General features: G+C 35.9%; 3 protein-coding genes across 3 annotated transcripts; 1 reads left to right on the forward strand and 2 right to left on the reverse strand.

Annotated features, from left to right (window-relative positions):
* Positions 1 to 1627: 1627 nt before the first annotated feature.
* LOC110466375 (N-acetyltransferase 6-like) lies at positions 1628 to 11296 on the reverse strand. Its single transcript, XM_021522822.1, has 5 exons — positions 11173 to 11296; positions 7872 to 8014; positions 6923 to 6998; positions 4851 to 4977; positions 1628 to 2067 (listed from the first exon to the last, which is right to left on the reverse strand). Exons 1-5 carry the CDS (start codon positions 11286 to 11288, stop codon positions 1774 to 1776), a joined length of 756 nt encoding a protein of 251 aa, XP_021378497.1. The 5' UTR covers positions 11289 to 11296; the 3' UTR covers positions 1628 to 1773.
* Positions 11297 to 11366: 70 nt separating this feature from the next.
* On the forward strand, positions 11367 to 17874 carry LOC110466374 (protein-glutamate O-methyltransferase-like). The gene is made up of 5 exons (XM_021522820.1): positions 11367 to 11490; positions 12607 to 12712; positions 14291 to 14526; positions 15271 to 15436; positions 16618 to 17874. The coding sequence occupies exons 1-5, from the start codon at positions 11444 to 11446 to the stop codon at positions 17380 to 17382; spliced, it is 1320 nt and encodes a 439-aa protein (XP_021378495.1). The 5' UTR covers positions 11367 to 11443; the 3' UTR covers positions 17383 to 17874.
* Positions 17875 to 20040: 2166 nt separating this feature from the next.
* Positions 20041 to 23713, reverse strand: LOC110466360. The gene is made up of 3 exons (XM_021522804.1): positions 22752 to 23713; positions 20911 to 21027; positions 20041 to 20673 (listed from the first exon to the last, which is right to left on the reverse strand). Exons 1-3 carry the CDS (start codon positions 23711 to 23713, stop codon positions 20418 to 20420), a joined length of 1335 nt encoding a protein of 444 aa, XP_021378479.1. The 3' UTR covers positions 20041 to 20417.
* Positions 23714 to 24607: the final 894 nt, after the last annotated feature.

The following is a 24607-nucleotide window of genomic DNA, read 5'->3' on the forward strand; positions in this document are numbered from 1 at the left end:
AACCATGGTTACCACATCAAAAAAACAACAAAAAATACAAATTAATATTATTTTTAACCCATAATTTGACCCCTCAAGGTTTTTTTTCTTTTCTTAAAACCTGTCTGAAATTTAATATCGCCTACCCGGTAACAGAAATACTCACGTTTTGGCATATGTCATTCCAGTGGATTTTTCACAATATTTACACATGTTCTGATTACAAAAATAGACTACATGAAAAGCTAGTTTTTGTTGTGTATACACAGATTTGTAAATGCCCAAAACTTTAGTCTCAAACCAAATTCGATTTTTTGTTTTAAAATTATTAAGCCCACATAGTCCACTTCATCATATACATGCCAATTTTAGTGCTGATTTTTTTTATTTTTTTTATACATGTAATATTACAGGGGTTGTTCATTGTATAAAAATATAACCCATGGCCATCGTACGCTACTGTACACTGCTACCATAGAGGTAGGGATCTGTGCCAGGCCCATGTGCCTATGAGAAAATGAAATAGCCTCTGAATCATCAAAGGGCAAATAATGTATACTGAGAAACTGAAGCTCAGTCAAACTCTCACCTTTCACTAGTACAATCCACATTTTCCCACTGTTAACTTTGCCCTTGATATATAATTTCTCTGTATGTTGCATACTAATAGTATTTGCTGCCAGGATAAATTTTCCCTCACTACAGAGGTAGAAAAAGGTGAAACTTAACTGTGGTAAAAAAAACACCTGGTTTACAGTAGCAGGGAAACCGTATTTTGGTGAATTGTTCTTCTTGGCGATCTAAATCAAATTACACAAAAAGAAGGCAAAAAAGAGGTTTAGAGACTAAAATCAGTAGGCTAACGGGACTAGTGTCTTACATATCAAGTCAGCACTTCCTCGTTATCTTTCATATACACTAGATTAAAGTTCAACACAGTAATCCAGATTAAAGAAGGGACTCTTAACTTGAAAATATAATACCAAACTGTTCTTACAACAATGGCAACAGGCAATATGATAAACATTCCTTTACATACTGATGAGCACTGAAACAGCACAATTGGGACAGGGTATCGCCCATAGATACAAAATACAATACAGAACAAAAACAATATAGCGGTATAAAGCAGACTACTTAATAATGTTACAGGCATGTTCTTGCAGATACAAAGTGTAACCAGATCTCAATTTCCTAATTATACACTAACATAGAATATTGTTCTTGGAATTTTGACAGGGTTACAATATGACTAGTTATTACACAAATCAGTAATATTCATACACATCATCACTGTACTCATAGATTGGTGTCAGAACAGTAATACAGGGGTTGTTAGACTTATATAGAAGCAAAGCAGTCTGAAATATCACATCAGAAGGCACGGTAGTCTAGTGGTATGACACCAGGTTCGTAACTAAAGGGTTGCGGGTTCAAGTCTCGGCAGACACTGTGTTGTATCTTTGAGCAAGATACTTTACTCCGCTTGTTCCAGTCTTCTCAGCTGTAAATGAGTACGTGGTTGGGCAGTGCTAGAACTGTTGAATGCTAGCTGTTAGCGCCGAAATGGCAGCTCCGGCTGTATAATACCCAGGGAGTTGAGAAAGGTACTGGCTGGTTACAAAGGCCCTATGACCATGGATAATAATTTGTGAACCGCTTTGAGACAACCTACAAACTAGGTTGTGATAAAGCGGTATATAAGAACCTCAAAAATTATTATTACTAATTATCTATTTTACCTCCTGATTCACCAAAGCAATACTCATTCAGGTTATCAACACATTTTGGGTATCAACTTAGATCCTTCCTCATCCAGGATATATTTCTAGGGTCCCATTTCACAATCTCTGGTTTACCCAGCACAGTTTTCGCCGTAGTAGGAGGGGGTGGTGGAGGTAGTGGGGCATAAGAAGGAGGTGGAGGAGGAGGTGGAGGTAGTGGGGCAGTAGTAGGAGGAGGTGGAGGGGGTGGGGATGGGGATGGTAGGTTTGTCTGGTGTAACTCTGATAACGCATTATTCTGTTTGTCTGATGTTTCTTGTTCCTTTTCCTGAGGTCTCAAAGTTGTAGCTGTCAGCTGTTTTATCTGAATAACAAAAAAGGAGTTCTTATTAAAAACAAATTATGGCCAGCAGTTGTTATAACAGAACACTGAAATATCATTAGTATTATATTATAATGTATAAGGATAAAAAAAAAAGATAAAAAAACAACATTTTACTATTTCATTTCATTAAAATACTTTTTCCAACCATAAATCACAATTTAAAAGAAAACACAAAAACCTTAAAATGTATCCTTGACATGAAAAAATATATATGATAAAAACCTTTTTAAAACAAGAGGCCCAGAGGGCCTGTATCACTCACCTGTTTCTTTTGTTACATGAAATTGACATATAGGTAACTTCAGACCAAATTTGGTAACTAGAACACAAGACATCTTAACATCTCTTAAATGGTTCTGAAGATATTGTTGTTTGAAACTTGAAATTTCAATTTTAAAGCTTTTAACCCATATTGACCTTTGACTTCCGACTTGCACTTAAAGTTGACCTTTGATCTCATTACTGTAATAAAGAAAACAATTCACACAGCTGGTCTACATAACATACCCAAGTATCATGACTCTAGTCCAAATGGTTCTTAGGAAGTTTTTAACATATTTGACCCCAGTGACCTTGAAAGTAGGTCAAGGTCGTTTTAATGAGGAAACTTTATAGCAATCAATCCCAGGTACCTACTGCCCAAATATCATGACCCTGGGCCTAATGGAACTTGAGAAGAAGATTGTTAAATCTTTTAACCAAAGTTGACATTTGACCCCTGACTAGCATTTAAAGTTGACCTTTGACCTCATAACTGTAATTAAAAAAAAAATTGCACTGCTGGTCTACATAACATACCCGAGTATCATGACTGTAGTTCAAATAGTTCTTAGGATATTGTTGTTTGAAATTTTTCACATATTTGACCGCTGTGACCTTGAAAGTAGGTCAAAGTCATTTTAATGAGGAAACTTTATAGCACTCCATCCCAGGTACCTACTGGCCAAAAGTCGTTCAAAAGAAAAAGTTGACGGACAGACGACGGACTATGGACGCCGCAGTACGGCATACGCTCACATGGCCCTTCGGGCCAGGTGAGCTAAAAATATAATAAGAATCATCTCCTTTTGTTAACTGTAAAACTGATTCATCCTGCTAACAGTTACACAATATAAACCAAACCCAAATATTAATACTCGCGTGCTTTGTGTATGACATGGACATCATAACACTGATTTATAGAGTGGAAAGTGATTAACATCTACAGGAACTGTACCTTAGTCTATAAGATCATCAATACATAGTAAGTAACATCTACAGGGAACTGTAACTTAGTCTATAAGATCATCAATACAATGGTAAGTAACATCTCCAGGGAACTGTACCTTAGTCTATAAGATCATCAATAGAATGGTCAGGAACATCTACAGGGAACTGTACCTTAGTCTATAAAATCATCAATACAATGGTAAGTACCATCTACAGGCAACTGTACCTTAGTCTATAAGATCATCAATACCATGGTAAGTAACATATACAGGGAACTGTACCTTAGTCTATAAGATCATCAATACATAGTAAGTACCATATACAGGGAACTGTACCTTAGTCTATAAGATCAGCAATACAAAGGGCAGGAACATCTACAGGGAACTTTACCTTAGTCTATAAGATCATCAATACAATGGAAAGTAACATATACAGGGAACTGTACCTTAGTCTAAAAGATCATCAATACAATGGTAAGTACCATCTACAGGGAACTACACCTTAGTCTATAAGATCATCAATACCATGGTAAGTAACATCTACAGGGAACTGTACCTTAGTCTATAAAATCATCAATACAATGGTAAGTACCACCTACAGGGAACTATACCTTAGTCTATAAGATCATCAATACATAGTAAGTACCATCTACAGGGAACTGTACCTTAGTATATAAGATCATCAATACAATGGTAAGTAACATATACAGGGAACTGTTCCTTAGTCTAAAAGATCATCAATACCATGGTAAGTACCATCTACAGGGAACGGTACCTTAGTCTATACGATCATCAATACATAGTAAGTACCATCTACAGGGAACGGTACCTTAGTCTATAAGCTCATCAATACATAGTAAGTAACATCTACAGGGAACTGTAACTTAGTCTATAAGATCATCAATACAATGGTAAGTAACCTCTACAGGGAACTGTACCTTAGTCTATAAGATCAGCAATACAAAGGGCAGGAACATCTACAGGGAACTTTACCTTAGTCTATAAGATCATCAATACAATGGTCAGGAACATATACAGGGAACTGTACCTTAGTCTATAAGATCAGCAATACAAAGGGCAGGAACATCTACAGGGAACTTTACCTTAGTCTATAAGATCATCAATACAATGGTTAGTAACATCTACAGGGAACTGTACCTTAGTCTATAAGATCATCAATACAATGGTAAGTACCACCTACAGGGAACTATACCTTAGTCTATAAGATCATCAATACAATGGTAAGTAACATATACAGGGAACTGTTCCTTAGTCTAAAAGATCATCAATACCATGGTAAGTACCATCTACAGGGAACGGTACCTTAGTCTATAAGATCATCAATACAATGGTCAGGAACATATACAGGGAACTGTACCTTAGTCTAAAAGATCATCAATACCATGGTAAGTACCATCTACAGGGAACGGTACCTTAGTCTATAAGATCATCAATACAATGACCATTATACCTAAACCATTCATCATAATTAAACAATGATAGAAGAAATTTATAAATTTGATACCAATATCAAAGGGAAAAGCTAAACCTTACTAAACAGTCTGGTATAAGTTTCGGATCTGCACCAAAGCTGATGACTGGATCACAGAAGTTGTAGTTTAGGTGTTTATAGAAGTCCTGTTTATCGTGTGTCGTCAAGTACATGGTGCAGTAACCGCAACTGTAAACAGAGATAAAACAAAGTCTATAAATACAGGTGTTTATATAAGTCCTGTTTATCTTGTGTCGTCAAGTACATGGTGCCGTAACCGCGGCTGTAAACAGAGATAAAACATAGTCTATAAATACAGGTGTTTATAGAAGTCCTGTTTATCGTGTGTCGTCTAGTACATGGTGCAGTAACCACCACTGTAAACAGAGATAAAACAAAGTCTATAAATACAGGTGTTTATAGAAGTCCTGTTTATCATGTGTCGTCAAGTACATGGTGCTGTAACCGCGACTGTAAACAGAGATAAAACATAGTCTATAAATACAGGTGTTTATAGAAGTACTGTTTATCGTGTGTCGTCAAGTACATGGTGCAGTAACCGCGACTGTAAACAGAGATAAAACAAAGTCTATAAATACAGGTGTTTATAGAAGTCCTGTTTATCGTGTGTCGTCAAGTACATGGTGCAGTAACCGCGGCTGTAAACAGAGATAAAACAAAGTCTATAAATACAGGTGTTTATAGAAGTCCTGTTTATCGTGTGTCGTCAAGTACATGGTGCTGTAACCGCGGCTGTAAACAGAGATAAAACATAGTCTATAAATACAGGTGTTTATAGAAGTCCTGTTTATCGTGTGTCGTCAAGTACATGGTGCCGTAACCGCGACTGTAAACAGAGATAAAACAAAGTCTATAAATACAGGTGTTTATAGAAGTCCTGTTTATCGTGTGTCGTCAAGTACATGGTGCCGTAACCGCGACTGTAAACAGAGATAAAACAAAGTCTATAAATACAGGTGTTTATAGAAGTCCTGTTTATCGTGTGTCGTCAAGTACATGGTGCCGTAACCGCGACTGTAAACAGAGATAAAACAAAGTCTATAAATACAGGTGTTTATAGAAGTCCTGTTTATCGTGTGTCGTCAAGTACATGGTGCAGTAACCGCGACTGTAAACAGAGATAAAACAAAGTCTATAAATACAGGTGTTTATAGAAGTCCTGTTTATCGTGTGTCGTCAAGTACATGGTGCAGTAACCGCGGCTGTAAACAGAGATAAAACAAAGTCTATAAATACAGGTGTTTATAGAAGTCCTGTTTATCGTGTGTCGTCAAGTACATGGTGCCGTAACCGCGACTGTAAACAGAGATAAAACAAAGTCTATAAATACAGGTGTTTATAGAAGTCCTGTTTATCATGTGTCGTCAAGTACATGGTGCAGTAACCGCGACTGTAAACAGAGATAAAACAAAGTCTATAAATACAGGTGTTTATAGAAGTCCTGTTTATCATGTGTCATCAAGTACATGGTGCAGTAACCGCGACTGTAAACAGAGATAAAACATAGTCTATAAATACAGGTGTTTATAGAAGTACTGTTTATCGTGTGTCGTCAAGTACATGGTGCAGTAACCGCGACTGTAAACAGAGATAAAACATAGTCTATAAATACAGGTGTTTATAGAATTCCTGTTTATCATGTGTCGTCAAGTACATGGTGCAGTAACCACGACTGTAAACTGAGATAAAACAAAGTCTATAAATACAGGTTTTTATAGAAGTCCTGTTTATCATGTGTCATCAAGTACATGGTGCAGTAACCGCGACTGTAAACAGAGATAAAACATAGTCTATAAATACAGGTGTTTATAGAAGTCCTGTTTATCGTGTGTCGTCAAGTACATGGTGCAGTAATCGCGACTGTAAACAGAGATCATCACATATAACAAAGTTTATTTAAACTTTACTGAAATATTACTGGTAGCATAAAATGATATGTCAACAATACATAGTTATGATGTGTCTGTTGTCTTACTCATTTCATGTAATACAACAAGTATTCAATACACAATTAGGAATTAGCATTAAATGGTAAAGGCTTAATTTTCTATTCACAGAAAAAAGATTTTAAGTAATACTAGTAAGAAATGAATATAGTTAAGAAACTACAAACCTTTTGGCAAACTTTTCTGCCTCATCCATGATAGCTCTCCCATATCCTTTTCCCCTTAGGTTCTTTCTCACACATACTGTTATTTATAGAGATGATGGTAAAATTTCATAACCATGTCACTAACACGGAGTATGTTATAATCAACTTTATTTCATGAGGATTAAAAACCTGCTTAGCTGACATGTAATAACAATCATATGACAAATATAACAACATACTACCCGGTTTCCAGTGGGAATAAATTTCTTTGCACGATTCATTAATAATAATCTTAGCATTTTCATTTATTACCATGCCAGTAATTGCTTTGAAGTCGTTAGTTGTGATTTCAATGATTTGTTTCAAAATATACATATTAACTTTTTGCACATTTAGGAAAGGTTTTGTGCAGCAATAAAAATATTAATAAACATATCAGAAACTCTGAGTGACGAATAGCATGCTGGGACACTCCATTACCAGAATACATAATGGTTTATCATTATAGGATCAGTTTCAAAATAATGATTTTTTTTCTCTATTTTGCAATGTCACAAATACAAATATATTTACCTTCTTACCTTTATTATGAAAAGTTCTTTTTACACAACCAATAAAATTTGTTATGTGACGTATATGGCCAGTGAAGCGTATGCACACAAAGGTGTAAAATGTGTACGAGTTGTCTACAAAGCGTAGCTGAATCGAGTCATTCCGGTACATATATAACAACTATTGTACATACGCTTACAGTGTAGCCGAAATCTACATCGATTTTGGGGACAACTCGTACACATGTTACACCTTTGAGTGCATACGCTTCACTGGTCATTTGTCTGATGAAGGTGACAGTGTACATATCGTACTAGTCATCGAAATGTCACGTAACAAATTTTATTGGTCGTGTAAAAAGAACTTTTCATAATCCATACTTAACCAACCTGAAGAAAATGTTCAGATACATTCTTACCTGATTCTATCAGGCAACATTTCTCTTTTCCATACACAACAGAAAGTTTGCTGTGACCCAACAGAAGTTCTTTCCCCTTCTCCTTACTGACCAGTACTAGACAAATTGGGAACTTGTCATTCGACTTTTGAAGACTGTGGAGCCTGAAATCATACACAGATACTAAATATGGATTTTGTTCTTTGTCTTGTGTTTATAAAACAAGATATTTAATTTAAAGTTTACCCCAAAGAACAAGAGAGTTGCTGGCATTAAATGTTTGCCTGATTTGTATTATCACCTTAGAGAGAAGTTAAGGTAATTTGAAAAGCCCTAACCTCAAGCAAGCTACAGTCCAAATATCTTGACTGGAAGCTGTATTGTTCTGCAGAAGATTTTTTAAAACCTTTTAATACAGGACACATGTGACCTTGAATGTAGATCAAGGTAATTTATTTGAACTAAGCGATTTATTTGAGCAAACTTGAAAGGCCTCTACGGATTAAAATATTCCTTTATCTGAACAACATTACAGGACAAATAGGGCATGATTCTGTGTGGCATGGTTCACTTGAACAGATTTGGATGTTGTGACCTGATGTTTAGGCCCAATAGGAGAAATAGAAGTAATTCTTTAAAATCCTACTCCTTGATTATCAGTAAAGGAATTTTGATATAAATTGGCCTGGAGCATCCTTGGGTGCATGATGCTCCCTTCCTTAGTCGAATATCCATTCAAAACAACTTTTTATGATAACTTAATTGATTTGTTCTAACAATATTGAAAGAAGAAACTTTATGCTGTGTCAATACAATGTATATTTCAAAAACAAGAGGAGAAACATTGCCACAGGTCTTCTTTGCCATCGAACAATTACTCCAATTTTAGATATCAAGAAATCAATTTATTGACATTGAAAGTGAATTATTAATATCAAGTGATGTAATTCTTTATATAGAAAAATATCTAATGATATCATAAATCCAACTTCTTGATATCTAGAACTGATTTGTTAGAATTAGAAAATATTTTCTAAAATCTCAAAAGCTGTAATTTTTGATATAGCTAAAAATCTATTCTTGATATCTACAAATTTAATTCTTGATATCAGAAAACACATGGAAGTAAATGACATGAAATCAAATTTATTTCTTGATACATCATCATCATCATCTTCCATTAAGTGACAGATCTCCTTGATGGAGCGCAATTGTCACTGTGAGAGGTTCCTAGAGGTGGCAGTTAAAAACTTATGTTTTTTCGTATATGATCAAACTTTTTACCAAAATTATACATGAAGTTAGTATAGAGGAAAAGGTTTGAAGCCTGCAATTGCTGATTTAAATGAATTTAGATCAGGCGATTGGGCGATGTCTGTGGGTATAGAGTTCCAGGTGATGATAGTATGGGGGAAAAATGAATATTTGTATTGATTTGATGCGGTTGTGATCTGATGGAATTTGTGAGCCCCCCTTGTTTTCCTGTCCCCTTGAGTAAGGTACTCGGCTGATGGAATAGCGATGTGCCCGTTTATGATCTTGTACATCATGGTTAGTCTGGATTTTGCTCTACGTTGTGCTAAAGATTCCCAATTTAGTGATTGGATCATGGTTGTCACACAGCTGGGATCTCTAGACCTGTAGTCGTTGTGTACATATCGAGCAGCTCGACGTTGGACTGACTCCAGCAGCATAGTATTGTCTGCAGTGTACGGGTCCCAGCAAGTCGACGCATACTCAATAGTAGGTCTGACAAGGGTGGTGTAAGTCTGTTCCTTTACCTTTTTTTGTGCAGGATGACATATTGCGTCATAAAAAGCCTAGGGTATTATTGGCTTTATTTAAGGTAGAGTTGATGTGACTTCTTCAACTCAGGTCAGAGGTGATAGTGACTCCGAGATATTTACTGGCAGGAACGTTTTCAAGTGATTCATTGTGCAACGTATAGTTGTTCTTAATGGGCACTTTGTTTTTTGTGACATTTATAAAGCAGCATTTACTGGCATTGAAGTTCATTTGCCATTTGTCCTCCCATGCCTGTAGATTGACAAGGTCGGTTTGTAGAGCCTTGCAGTCATCAGGTGTTTTGATGTCTGTGTAGAGGAGACAGTCATCTGCAAATAGCTTGATCTTACATTTCACTGAATCTACGATGTCATTAATATAGACTAGAAATAACAGAGGACCAATCACCGTCCCCTGGGGCACCCCAGATAGTACAGGGGCCGTCTCGGACTTAACACCATTTAGTAAAACAAGCTGATCACGAGATTGTAAAAATGATCTTATCCAGGAGAGGGTGTTGTTTCTTATACCATAAGAGTTTAGCTTGGTCAGGAGTCGTTCATGGGGGACTTTATCAAACGCTTTAGAAAAATCTAAAAGGGCTATGTCTGTTTGGGTTTTACTTTCTAAATTTCGACAGAGGTCATCAACGGTAAGTATCAATTGGGATTCAGTGGAGTGTTTGGATCTTAAGCCGTGTTGGTATTTAGTCAGGATATCAAATTGGGCCAGGTGGGTCATGACGTTACTGTGTATAATATGTTCAAGTAAATTGCAGGTGATGCTTGTGAGGGATACTGGGCGGTAGTTGGAAGCAGTCTGTTTGTCTCCTTTTTTAAAAACAGGGACAATATGGGCTTCGCGCCAGTCCTTCGGCACTTCACCGGAGTCTAGTGAAATTTGGAAAAGTTTGGTGAAGGACGGGGTAATTTCTAGTGCAATGTCCTTCAGGACCCTTGTCAGGATGCTGTCTGGTCCAGTGGCTTTATGGCCAAAAATACCCATAAATACATTTCTTTATATCATTATATCGCATCCTTAATATCAAAATGTCAAAATTTTTAATATTGAAAAAATCGGTTTCTTGATATCTAAAAACAACAGCTATTGTTTGAAATCTACTCAAAAAAATTGATCTGTCGCCTGTGTATGGATCATAAACAGGCGACAGATCAGACTTTTGGAGCCTGTGATTAATGTCAGTTTTAGCAGTTGTAAGTTAGATCAAAGGGGCTCGTAACAAATACCTCAATTATGCTCACAGGTGCTGGACACACTAATAGTAATATCTATCTATCTATATATTATGCAACACCCTCTTTCGAGTATTATGTGCAGCGTAATGATGTGTATACATATATAATATTATATATGCATATCCTCCTGCAGTACTGAAATGGGTAACAGCACACCTAAACATACGAATTTGTGTGCTTATATTTTATAGTAACGAGCCCTTGGCTTTCCCTCGGGTATTGGCTAAATATAATCTGATAATGAGCGAGCTACGCTAGCAAAACTTGGTTGAATACGCCACCTCGCCGTTTTACTTCTTGGCCACTCCTCATTTAGAATGCCTGCGCATTCTTCCATATATTGTGGGTGGTCATGTAAGATCTTTGTCGTCAATTCCATTTTAGGACATGCAGGCATATGTAGGCTTCACGTTTTGTTTACATCGTGATTGGGACAGGAAGTAGCCGGTGTCTGATCCTAATGTAAAAAGTGTTTGTTTGATACGGGAAGTAGGCGAAGATCACAAGCGTCTGAAATACATCGACAAGACCAAGCAAAACGAAGCGAAAGCGATGAGTGGAACAGTAGAGGCGCCTCCCCTATCGGCGAAGGATAAAAAGTTTGTCATTTATATAAATATATTTGCTTCTCAAAACCTGAACTTTCAGTAATATAAATTGAATACCTTTCCTACAATTCGATAGAATATATTTAACATTTATATGATAAAATGCATTTTGTTTTTGTCAAAAACGTTAAGTCATCAACCAGGATCTTGTTCTTAATGATAAATGGTATAGAAACACGTGTTAAAATGATAACATATATGCCTTGTGACAATATAGCATAATTAACAGTACCCTGGTATGTCTCTGTACTCTAATAATTATTATTTATTGTAATTAACCGGTGATAAGCCCATGCTCGGTAATAAGCCCATCCAGAATGTTCTCTACATGCTTGGAATATGTCATATGACGAACATTATGACTCTGTATACACCAATTTGTGAACGATAAGAGTTCATTAGTTTGGAAAAAGTTACAAAATCTTGAATACCTGTAATCTCCTTGAAATGATAGGTCTCATGCAGGTGGTCACCATTTGAGAAAGTAAACATGATTGGTGATTTGAAACTGTAAACAAGAAAATGCAAAGGAGAGGCCCATGAGATGAAAAAAATTGTACAGCAGCATAACGGTTAAATTGATTCCTTTTCATTTCAGTGTAGCTCCTTTGTAATTTCTAAGGACAGTTATCAGCATAAAGTAAATAGCCGTTATTTTTTGTCTGAAACCAATCAAATGGCTAACCCTTGAGCCTTTAATTTTGTCTGGACATATTTCAAGGGTACAGAGAATATATGTGCATTGAAGTGAAACCCTTGGAGTTTGAAGATGGTTGTATCAGTAATTGTATTGGTATACACACTGAATAATGTGACTATATTCAGAGGTCTCTGTGACGTAAATTGTATCTGGAATACATTCTTTTCCATGCATTATAGGCTCTGACATATTAATCATCAAGGACATTTTGTCACTTATCACAATTAAATAGCATGGTAAACACTAGCCTGAGTTTTCTCTGGCCCTGACACCAGGCTTAGACAATTTGACATATAGATTTCTGGCACACCAGACCAGAGGAAACCCAGGCTAGGTTAACACACAATTTTGAAATAATATGTCTCATTAATCTGAATATGATGAATGAGTTGTGTTGTATTTTTCAGTTCCTTTGCTTACCTTACCATAAAAGACAGACTGCCTGTGATCTTGTCCAAGATTGCAGACAGTGTTTATAGGTTAAAGGGGAAAATTAAAGAGACGTATGGCGAGGTATGTTTTACTTCAAGTTTGTGAGTTTCATTTTATTTATGAATCAAGTGATCTTTTCATACCTGTCAACCTAAGAGAATTGTAATACTGGTGTTGAAAGAAATGTATAATTAAAATGCTAGTTATAGTGCACAATGACATTATTGGAGGCTGAAACTATGCTGCAACCACCTTAAATGAACTAAAAGGGTATTACAAAAATCACTTTTAAACATTAATAAGTATCATTTTGCTTATTGTAACATGTTAATTATTATTGCCGTCAATAGCATTTAAATATGATAAGTTGAGATGGAATGTTCCCACAGTGTACAGCAGTTATAATTATACTACGGGTACAATGAATTTTAAACACTTCGTAATTTTCTTCTAATATCAAATTAGGTTAGAACTTTCTAGTCACAACCAGCATAAGAAATACAACAGTAAGTACCAGAATAATAAAAAAAAACATGAACATATTGGCTGGGTCTATGGTAAGTAGCTGTCATAAAGCTACATGTAACATTTACTGTCAAGACATAGGTAAAGACTGCAACCCTTTTATTTGAAAGAAAGCGCTTGTGTCCTATTAAAATACAGCAGGTTTGCATTATGTTTGATACAGTACTGATAGTATGTTGTTCAATCATTGGGGAAAAAACGGGGAAAAGGATAATATTACTTATACATAAAGAAAATTTGCAGGTAACTGTCTTTATAACTTTCTTTTACAGCTTGTTAAAATAAAATAAATGAATTAGTGAAGGTTTAAATATTTTTATAGCTTTTTTTTTTTTTTAAAGGGAATTAAGGAATCACAAAATTTATTAATGAGTGTTCTTCATTTCATGAGAAATGTTTCCTGAAATATTGTTGAAATACAATTTCTCACCCTCACATAGAATTACAAATTTTAAAAGAATTATCTCTATATGTTAAACTGGTTAGTTCTTGGGCTGAAATGATCTGCCTACCTCATGATACGATACAAACCATGCTACGATGCTTACAATAACATAAGTATCATGATACACATATCTGCTTAAAAAGTCATTTTCGTAATGATTGAGTGAAGGATTTTACAGAGTATTGTCATGGTTTTAAATATCAAATACATGTGCTTCCAAAATATATTTTCGTATGATTTTAATACTTATGGGTATGACTGTACAGTGTACATTTACATAAGGATTTCAAAATAGGAAGTACACTTACAGCCCTAGATCTTACTTCATACATGATTTTTCATTCCATTCTTGAACATGTGAGACAAATACACTTTGAGATCCCCACCATGTAACCATGTAGGTGCTTGCTAGGCATGAAAAAATGAACACATTTATGCTTCCATGATTGGCTCAGGGGTCTGGTCCGCTTCTGGTAACTTATCTGGTAGTCCCTGGCTCTTAATAACATGGATTCTGAAACAGTTGAGATCCCCATGTATGGTACCCTTGATTGTGAATGAAAATGCATTTTGGTAGAAATTATAGCTTTCCTGTATCAGATTACATATCATTTAAAAGGATAAAAGTATGTAGAATGGAATAAAAGAAAGATTGATTTCTATTAAAGATGAAGTATTTTTGAATACAGGAGGGAACAGAAGATCTGAAGTCTGTTGCTGGCTGTATTTCAAAACTACGTAATGAAGTTCAAACCAACAAACCTGTAGTTCCGATACAAGATGGACGTTCTGATGTACCAGTGTGGAATGATCACTTGAAGGAAATCATTACAACCACAGGATCTCCTCCAAAGTGGTTTGAATCACCATGGTTATATGTAGAATGCTACATGTACCGCAGGGTCCAAGAGGCTGCTGAGTTATGGTAAGAATTCAATGTGATTGCCTCCCTTTAATTTGTCATGCATAATTAAAGAATTTTAGTTATAGTAAAAACTAAATTTGATTGTCTCCCTTTAATTTGTCATGCATAAACATTTTGAAAACTATACACTACTTTATACTGAAAAACTTTTACCCAGTCTAACTTATGCCCTTCTCTAATACTATCCATAATCATGCAGTGTTAATTTCGCCCATTACATTTGTTTCAATGTATATCATTTTGTTAATTAATGTTTGCTGAAATGATATATTACCCATAATTGGGGGTTGTAAAAAAGATGAAATTTAAACTGCGGTGAAAATAATATAGCGTATGGTAATCCATCTCATTAATAAATGCATTTTTTTTTTATTGGAGGGCCCATCCTCATGAAGAGAGAGCATACACATTTGAGAAAATGATTGACGGATGTCATTATATATACATGCATTTTTATGGGGCAAAGTCATTCGTATCCTACGGACATACCTCCATTAGGATCCAGTGTTATATGGGATTTTACCGTCTATATTACTTCTTTGACCCATACATGCATATATATGTATACAGTATGTTGAAATAATTGAATGGAGGAGGCCTTGGTTTCCTCTACATCTGATGATGTATTCAGACTGTAGAAACAAAAAGACACTTTAAACTAAACAATTGTCAAAAAGACATTACATGTAATTTGTTTTATATTCTGAAAACATTCTACATTGGAAAATATTGATTTTTTTCCAGCAAAACATTGAAAGATTTTGATGTGTTCCGTGAACAGAAGGAGAAATCATTCTTCGATTCCCAACAAGCTATACTAGTGCTGATGGAACACCTCCACAATGTAGAAACAGAAGGAGAATCAGGGAAACAAGTGGATTTGAAAAGTCTTTTTGAAAAATTTCTCAGGGTAAGTACCAGGACACAACAAAGCTTGACCTTAAGGTAATAGGATTGTGTCACCATTTCTCGGTAGAATTTCTTCAAATTTTGTAGTTATATTGCTTTGAAGTAAAGATAATTTTCTGCCACGAAAAAATACAGGTTGTCAGAATTTTAAGGATTTTAAATGGAAATTTTTGTAAAAAGGAGTGAATTTAGAAAAAAAAAAGTCACAATTTTTGGCAAAATAATGTCAATAAAAATGATACTGACATAGATTAGTATTGCATTAATGTATATCAATTTAATAAATGCCTAAATTGTGTAAAATTTATTATCTATAAACGATTAAAAATTGATATTTTTTTAATAAAACCATGTACACATAGTAATTGCATGTAAAGAGTTATCTTTCTTGAAAAACTTCACAGTAGTGAAATAGGTAGCCGGTTTCCTGAAGTACAGAAAAATGGACACATGGGACTCATTGATAAAAAAGCAACTGAATTAATGCCTGGATTGCTTTGAAACATTTTAATACTGAGAGAATACACTGTACTGTCAATAATAAACATACAATATTTAGCAGTTTAATATTAAACATTAGAGTATGCGGAAATTGTGATACTGTCTCCCTACATTGGATTTTCAACTAGGGATGTACTTCCTTTTTCCGTTCATCAATACACTCCTATGACCTTAAGGAAACTTGTAATCTCAGTTGGCAGTTTGTACCCAAAATCAAAAGTTCTGTGAAGGAGTGAGTTTACCTTATTTGACGCACATTCTATCCTTGTACAATTTATACCCATTACCCCTTGTAGCAATGTTGATCTTGTTTGGTTAGAGGAAATTGGACATGTTAAAAACTTCTGATATGTTGTTCATGTAAGTTTCCAAAAAATAGACCCCCATGAGTTAACTCCTTAACAGCTCCTGGTACAAGGAAGATTTTCTCTTAATATAATCAATGCTTCCCTAAAGGGAAATAAAAGTTCAGATTTTTTTTTATATTTTTCAGACAATCAAGGTTGCATGTTTCAATATCTAAAGTTTCTTGTATGTTGTACCTCTCTAGTGCCTTTTCAACTCTAATGAAATAATTTTTCCAGCTAATTGTGTCCTTTTGGGAAACAAATATGATGTGTCCATATCCAGCAGGTGTTCTACCTACAGGTGTTATTGTGGGGAAATGTTTTCTACTTACAGGTGTCATTGTGGGGAAACAAATGTGATCTGTCCATATCCGGAGGTCAAGACGTTGCACAAAGGTCTTCACCTTTGGATCAGCTACACCAGTTTGAACCCAAAATTCTGATAGACAACACCAAGGATGTGTTCAAATGTCTTCAGGGAATAAAGGTCACCAAAGGTCATCCTGCCTGTGTTGATATAATTTTGGACAATGCAGGGTTTGAACTGGTTACAGATCTCTGCTTTGCTGAATTTCTCATCTCTTTTGGCCTAGCTTCAAAGGTCTGCTTCCATGAAAAAGCATTTCCATGGTTTGTTTCAGACGTGACTCCATATGACTTTGATTGGACAATCAACCAGCTGTGTGCCTCAAACAGCATATACATGTCCAAGCTTGCTTGTAAATGGAAGCAATATTTAGAAGATAAAACCTGGCAAGTTGCTGTTGATGACTTTTGGACTTTGTCTTTCCCTTTCAATGAAATGGAATCACGTTGTCCAGATCTCTATGCAAGGTTGGCCAAAAGCGACTTTATCTTTCTCAAGGGGGATTTAAATTACAGAAAGCTTGTTGGAGATCTTGCCTGGCCATTCACCACCCAATTCACTACAAGTCTGAGGGGATTCCAGCCTGCTCCCCTGTGTGCCCTAAGGGCCTGCAAGAGTGATACTGTGACTGGGTTGAGGGGCGGTCAGGCAGATGAAGTGAAGGCTAAGGATGACAAGTGGATGATCAATGGAAATTGGGCAGTGATCTCATTCTCTGACAAGCTGACCTAGCATGTTAGCCATCAGATGCCTATTTTAATCTCCAATACTGTGTCATAATGACATAAGATATTCAGATATTCTCCAATTGTCCTCGTTCCTGAAAAAACTAACCTGACGTCTGAACTACCTGATTTAAACACTATGTTTTAGTCGCCAACATGATCAGGACATCCAAAGTTGATGTGTGATACCAAACATAATGGATAACACAATTAACTACTCAATATGTTATGTGTAAAGAAATTTGTGTGATAGATCTCTTGCAAGTCATTCCATTCTTTATTTAAAGATCTTATCAATTTGGTTTGTCATCTTTTGACAGTTGAGTGTAAAATTTGTACAGGTGTGGTGGCGAGTAAGAGTATACGAGTATGTAGTGTGTTTGTTATCTCCTCCTGCACATATCCCTGTGGCCATGATTAACAGAAAATTATGAAAAATGTTGCTTGTTATCTTTAAATAATATTTTGTATACAATTGATTATTATGATTTTTAGGTCACATGAGACAAAGTCTCAAGTGATCTATTGCGATCGCCTTTTGTCCGGCGTCGTGCGTCCGTAAACAATTTACATTTTCGACTTCTTCTCCAAAACCCCTGAACCAATTTCAATGAAATTTTGCAGAAACCTTCCATGGCCAAAGGTCAACCAAAATTTTGAATTATATGGTCCCAACCCCCCAGGGGCCTGAGGGGCAGGGCCAAAAAGGGTCAAATTGACTAAAATTTCAAAAATCTTCTTCTCAGGATCCTGATATGGTAGAATCAAATACTCTTCATAGATGGAAGGGTCTTAATGTGCTTTACCAAAATAGTGATTTTCATGACCCTGGGGTCTCACGTTTCCCCTTGGGGAGGGGGTAAACTTTACTATAGTCTAATTGTGAATCATATGGTCCCCAGCCCCCAGGATCCTGAGGGATGGTGCCAAAAAAGGGTCAAATTCACTAAAATTTCAAAAATCCTCTTCTCAAGATCCAGATATAGTAGAATCTAATACTCTTCGTAGATGGAAGGGTCTTAAGGTTCTTTACCAAAATTCAGCTGACTGACAGAACCACTATTTGTACTACCCAGATCTTTCACACTACTTTTGCATTACATGTAGTTCAAGTTACCTTTGTTACAAAATGATTTCTTTTTCATTTGGCAACATCTATAACATCTGTTTTTACATAACTCAGGTGCACGTTAAGGCCCATGGGTCTCTTGTTATAAATTATCATGCAATGATTTTACTTATTGTTTTGGTACTGGTGATTCATACATTAACATGTCTCAGTATCACTTATCTATGCTGATATATACTTTTATAGTGTTTATATGTTTGTAATTTCCTTTTGCCATATAATACTGTAGTTACATGTACTGCCATCCAGAAAGGATTTTTAATGAGTTGGCATTCACATAACTCAAGTTAAAAGTGTTCAAGCTTGTGTTTAATAAATCTCTTGTGAATAGTTAAAGAATTGTGTAGCCAATAATATATGCAAATTTAGAAGAAGAAAAAAATGAACATTTTCCTGAACCTTATCCTCACCATCAGGAGATTTATGTAAATTAATTTTTCTATGATGTCTCAATTGAAAGATTTAGAAATAGCCCAATTAATTATACATGTGACAAAATATTCTATAGCCATATTCTTGTCATAATATAGGAGTTGTATGATGATAATATAGGAGTTGTATGATGATAATCAGCTGTTTTTACCATCATCTTCCCATAAAGTTTGTGTACATATGACTTATTTCCTATTCTCAGTGTGTGATAAAGGAGGAATCTAGTCCAAAGATTGTGAAAAACAGTCATCAAGTTACCCTCACTTAATAAGGGAGATTTTGAGTACAACAATATACCCTAATCAAGAATTTAATTTGATTTATATTTTTGCAGTACAAATGGTGATGCTTATGTTTCACATTTTGAATCAGATTAATTTTCACAGATAGCATAAGATACCACATTAGACCTAATAAATNTTTACCATTTTTATGGACTTAATTAGAAAAATAAATCTAATATTATGGCAATTTAGCTTTTCAAACATTTCAAAAGCTCCCTAATGGTTCTAATATTCTCAACTAAAATTGTTAGTCCAAAGGTGCTTATTAGTTAAATACATTTTTTTTGTATTTCAATGTTTTTACAGTCTTTTCATTTGACTAAGAGATGGTGGCTTTCTGGCATATAGCAGGATTAATACTGTAAATGTCCTTAGCACTTTAATCATGTCAAATTCTTCCGAGCATCTTGAACAGGATCTCTTTAAAGTACAGTCATCAAGTGGGGATAATGCTAGAGGAACGAAAGCTGAAAATGGGAATAAGGTTATTAAGGTTAGGGGGATGAATTAGGTTATTAAGTAGGTCATTGCTCCTAATACAGCAAAAATTGACATATACACATTTTATATACATACAAAGGTGTTCAGATTGCTGCTGTCTGTTGAAAAAATTACTTTATAGAAGTAAATGCCACATTTCTTGCTTTACATATTTACTAAAAAAATATCATTTATAGCTTTTCAACATTGTTATTGTCTTAGTTATTCTTTATCATTTTGACCTATCTAAATTATTTTTCAAGTACTATTTACTCCAGAAGAATTTTAATCATTCAAAGAAAATAAAGATATACAATAATCATATTGTCATCTTCTTTTATTTCCTTTACCTGAATGAATACCATAACATTGTATGGTGCTTACCTGTTAAGTTGTGAGTGTTTCATTTTTAGCTTTAATCATGTTGTTTCTTTTAAATCTGTGAATTATAATAACTAAACGGCATAGCTAGTTAGCACAGTTATGTTAAAAGAAAATATCCAACAGGAACCACAACAAATTATTTGAGATCGGTTTTTAGATGTCCGAGTACATGTTTTAAACTAAAATTTGCAAAATAACAACGAAACTAATATTCATTTTCAATTTTGTGTAACTTTCATTACTCAACTCTTTGCCTTTACCAAATGTATACTCATTTTGAAAGTCACTGAGCCATATCAAGACAATAGATATTTTATAGAAGCATTAAGTGTATCACAAGGTCATTGTAAAATTGATCTTAAATCTTTGACTGTTCGGTGAAGAATTGTCTTTGACAGCCTGAAGTATTAGCTCAATCCTGCCCAGATAGGACACCAGTTTGAAGTTGCTTTGTGGCGGATAACGAGTTCTGGACGACACCTGGTGGCTATGCTGTGGACTCTCTTTTCTGTCTAGTATGACCACGAGCTCTCCATCTGGCTTCCTCTGGCAAAGTCGGACACCAGTGTACTGGGGATCAACAAAGCACCTGGAAGTTATACAATGAGGCTGTTCTATTATCTAAAGTTCAAAGGTCACAACAATACGGTTATGCCAAACTCTGTCATTACTAAAATTTACCACAGAGGGATATTTTGATATGTTGATTACCAAGAATGTACATTTTGAAGATAAAACACATATGGAATTGGAGGGATAAGAAACTTTTGCATATCCAGAACAGTCTTACCAATGTAGAACAGTTTATGCTGTATAGGCATCTTACTTGAAATCCTGTCCAGTGTCTGCATATCTGAAGATAACTTGGAGGTCACCACGTGGTCGAACCCACAGCAGATGTCCAGTGTCGCTGGTCAGCTCCGCTGTCCCCACGAAGTAGCCACTGGAGTAAACATTAGGACTTCATAGGTTCATAACTCTAACTTGTATTTGGTATGTTAGCAAGGTCTAATATTGCAATATAGTCTTTTCAATAATTCAGTATCTAATTCAGTATATAATTAATCATTTGAAAATTGACTGTCAAAAACATATGTAATTTCTGCACACAATATTGATGTCTTTTACGAGGTTGATATTTTAGCTCACCTGGTCCGAAGGACCAAGGTGAGCTTATGCCATACTTTGGCGTCCGTAGTGCGTCCGTCCGTCTATACGTACGTCAACAATTTCTTTAAACAACTTCTTCTTCTTAACAACTGATTGGAATTCAACTAAATTTGACTGGAAGCATCTCTAGGTGGTGGGGATTCAAAATTGTTCAAATGCTGTGGCTGATCCCCCAGGGGGCTGAGGGGTGGTGCCAAAAGGGAGCAATTTGGCTATATTGCTATTAACGACTTCTTCTGTAGACTTTTGCCATGGATTATCAATCATATTTGATCTAAAGCATTCATGGGAGGCAGGGATTCAAAATTGAACAAATAGTGGGGCTGAGGGGCGGGGCCAAAAGGGGGTAATTTGGCTATATTGCTACGGTTAAGGGGTGGGGCCAAACAAATTTATTACCCGGAAATGGTTGAGATCCCTACCATACAACCATATATACAATTGCTGAGTGTAAAAAGAAGAATACACATTTGCTTCCAGTATGGCCCTAGGGTTTGGCCCCACTCTTGGAGACATCGTCCCTGGGTCATAACTTTGAAATGGTTGAGATCCCCACCCCAAAACTATATATACAAATGCTGGGCATAAAGAGACGAATGAAGTCATGATATTAGAATAGAACCTGGGGTCTGAACAAACCCCTAGGGACCTAGTTTCTTTGTCACAGCTTGGAAACAGTTGAGATCCCTACCCTATAATCATATATACAATTGCTGAGTATAAAGAAATGAATGCACATATGCTTCCAGGATGGCGTTTGGGTCTGCCCCACCCTTGGAGACTTAACCCCTGGGTCATAACTTTGAAATGATTAAAATCCCCACCCCAAAACTATATATGCAATTGTTGGGCATAAAGAGAGGAATGCAGTCATGATATTAGAATTGATCCTGGGGTCTGGCCACAACCCTAGGGACCTAGTTTCTAAACGAGTCACAGCTTGGAAGCAGTTGAGATCCCCACCCCATAACCATAAATTAAATTGCTGGGCATGAAAAATCTAATACAGATATGCTACAAGGATTGGTCTTGGGGTCTGGCATGTTACCTTGGATATCATTTGGAGAATATTTTGCCATGATTGCTTAGATATCCAGGTGAGCGATACAGGCCCTCTTGGCCTCTGGTTTTAATAATTCATAAAGTAAGAGGTGGAATATAATATGAACTGCTGTATTTATTCACCAGAAGATAAGGAACTTGTTGGAAGGCCGCAGAAGCTGAGGATTGCATGTCAAATTTACAAGCTGAAAGGTTTACATATATGTACAAAAATAAGCATCAGAGCTACTTTGTAAAGGTCAAAGGTCAAGGTCACTTGAAGTGCATTTCAGAAATGTTATTTTGAGGTGGATTTTTTGTTAGAAAAATTAAACAATACACAGCAGTAAGAGATTACATGGAACAGGTGCTTATATATATACACATGAATTTCAGTAACACGATGGTGCTTAAACCATCAAGGATACATCATGTTTCTAATGTGATTATACTTACTATCCAACCCAGCGGTTCGGCTTTGCTACAGTTGGGATGTGTTTAGGTGTCAGAGGAAAGTGATACACAGGACTGTTGTATGGGGTGACATCTAAGTCATTCAAATTCAGCTTAGGAATATCTGGCCATGCTGCAGTTGGTTCATCCTTGCTGCAGTGATCGGTAGCTGTCCTTCCTGAATGACTTATGACATCATTTGAAGGCTCAAACATTTGTTTTCTGGAAGCAATATTCACTTTTTGTAGACATGGACTCTTGCTTCTAGGACGTCTTTCTTGTGGACTTTTCAAAGAACTGAAACTTGACTGAGAAGAATTCATAGAAATATCTACACTATCAGAGTTTTCACCACCTTTGTTTTGACCAGTGTCGTTACCTTCAGAACTCAATTCTTTGGTGGTATGATATGCTGTGTATTGGTTTAGTCGTGACCTTGGTGTAAACTCCTGTGACCTTGCACTTGGTTCTGACCTTGATATAGAATCAGGTGACTTCTGTGTAAAATCATGCAACCTTGCACTTAGATCTGACTGTGATAAAGAATTGTGTGACCTTGGTGTGAAATCCTGTGACCATGACCTTTCTGTACTCCGTTCAGACCTTGATCTAGCATCATTTGACCTTGGAGTCTCTGTCCGATTAAACATCCATTCAGAATCTGAATTCATCCATTTTTGTCGTAGTCTCCAGGACCCTACACGGTATTTGGAGTTGCCCCAGTAACTGATGTAACTCTGTCTGTCCTGCCCCTTCTGACATTCGGCACATAAGGAGGAGCGAGTGTATAGGGACCCCCAGTTATAGTATCTCCTGTCCCTCCATAATCTCACACAGGATGCACAGTAGGATCCATCTGAACTGATCGGTGTTGTAATACCCGACACTTTGTTATTTGACGAAATATCTTCAGTGTCACACAATTTGAGTAAATTGTTAAAAAGTGGACTGTCACAATGATCCATGATACCAGACTGTATTCTGATTCTGTTAAACTACTGTTTCTGCATGAAGAACCATCTTACACCTTCTAGATCTTTGAACTCTAAACAACATTGAAGGGCTATATACTACATTCTCAAGCTAAACTATGTAACTACAAATCTGATTTACTACTGCCTTTTAACTAAGAGGCAATCAGTAATCCTATTATATAGATTAAAGATCGGCTAGATTGACTGTACAAGTTACTTCACAAGACGATCAACACAATTTGGTTATGATCATAATCCTACTGAGCTGTTTGACCAGTACTTAATCTGGACACAGTCAGATTATATGGATTACAGAAATCTTTTGTAGCTTGAAAGTCTGTATTCACTAAACAGATTTTATGCTACATGATTTATCATCAGTCAGATTCAGTGCAAAAATCAAATATCTAATCCAACTTACTTTTGAGCAAAAAACACTTTGTGTAAATAGTACACTGAGCATGTAAGTTCATGTACTAAGTAAACCTTTTCTGAAAATTAGACTTCCAGATTTACATGCAGGCAATTTTATGTATTTCATTGTACATATTTTACAGTCGGATATATTTCCTATAAATATTTCAGAGATAACACGTGTTCAAAGAGCATCAGCCAATCAAGTTTGTTTATGTGAAAACATCCAGAAACAACATTTTCCTTAACATTCAGCCTATTTATAGACACTGTAGCCTTGACCTTTGACATAGTGACCCCAAAGTGACCAGGCTTCTTTCCTCACCTAAATTTGGTTTACACAGGTTTAGGTTTTCATCCAGAAGCCATTTGTTTCAGATGCTGAGACACAAAGTGACGACTATATGACTTTGAGCATACAAAACTGCAGTGATGTTGTTATGCTCCATGGAATAAAAGCCAGAGCTGAAG

This window comes from Mizuhopecten yessoensis, unplaced genomic scaffold (assembly GCF_002113885.1).
Source record: "Mizuhopecten yessoensis strain PY_sf001 unplaced genomic scaffold, ASM211388v2 scaffold11131, whole genome shotgun sequence".
Taxonomy (NCBI): Eukaryota; Metazoa; Mollusca; class Bivalvia; order Pectinida; family Pectinidae; genus Mizuhopecten; species Mizuhopecten yessoensis.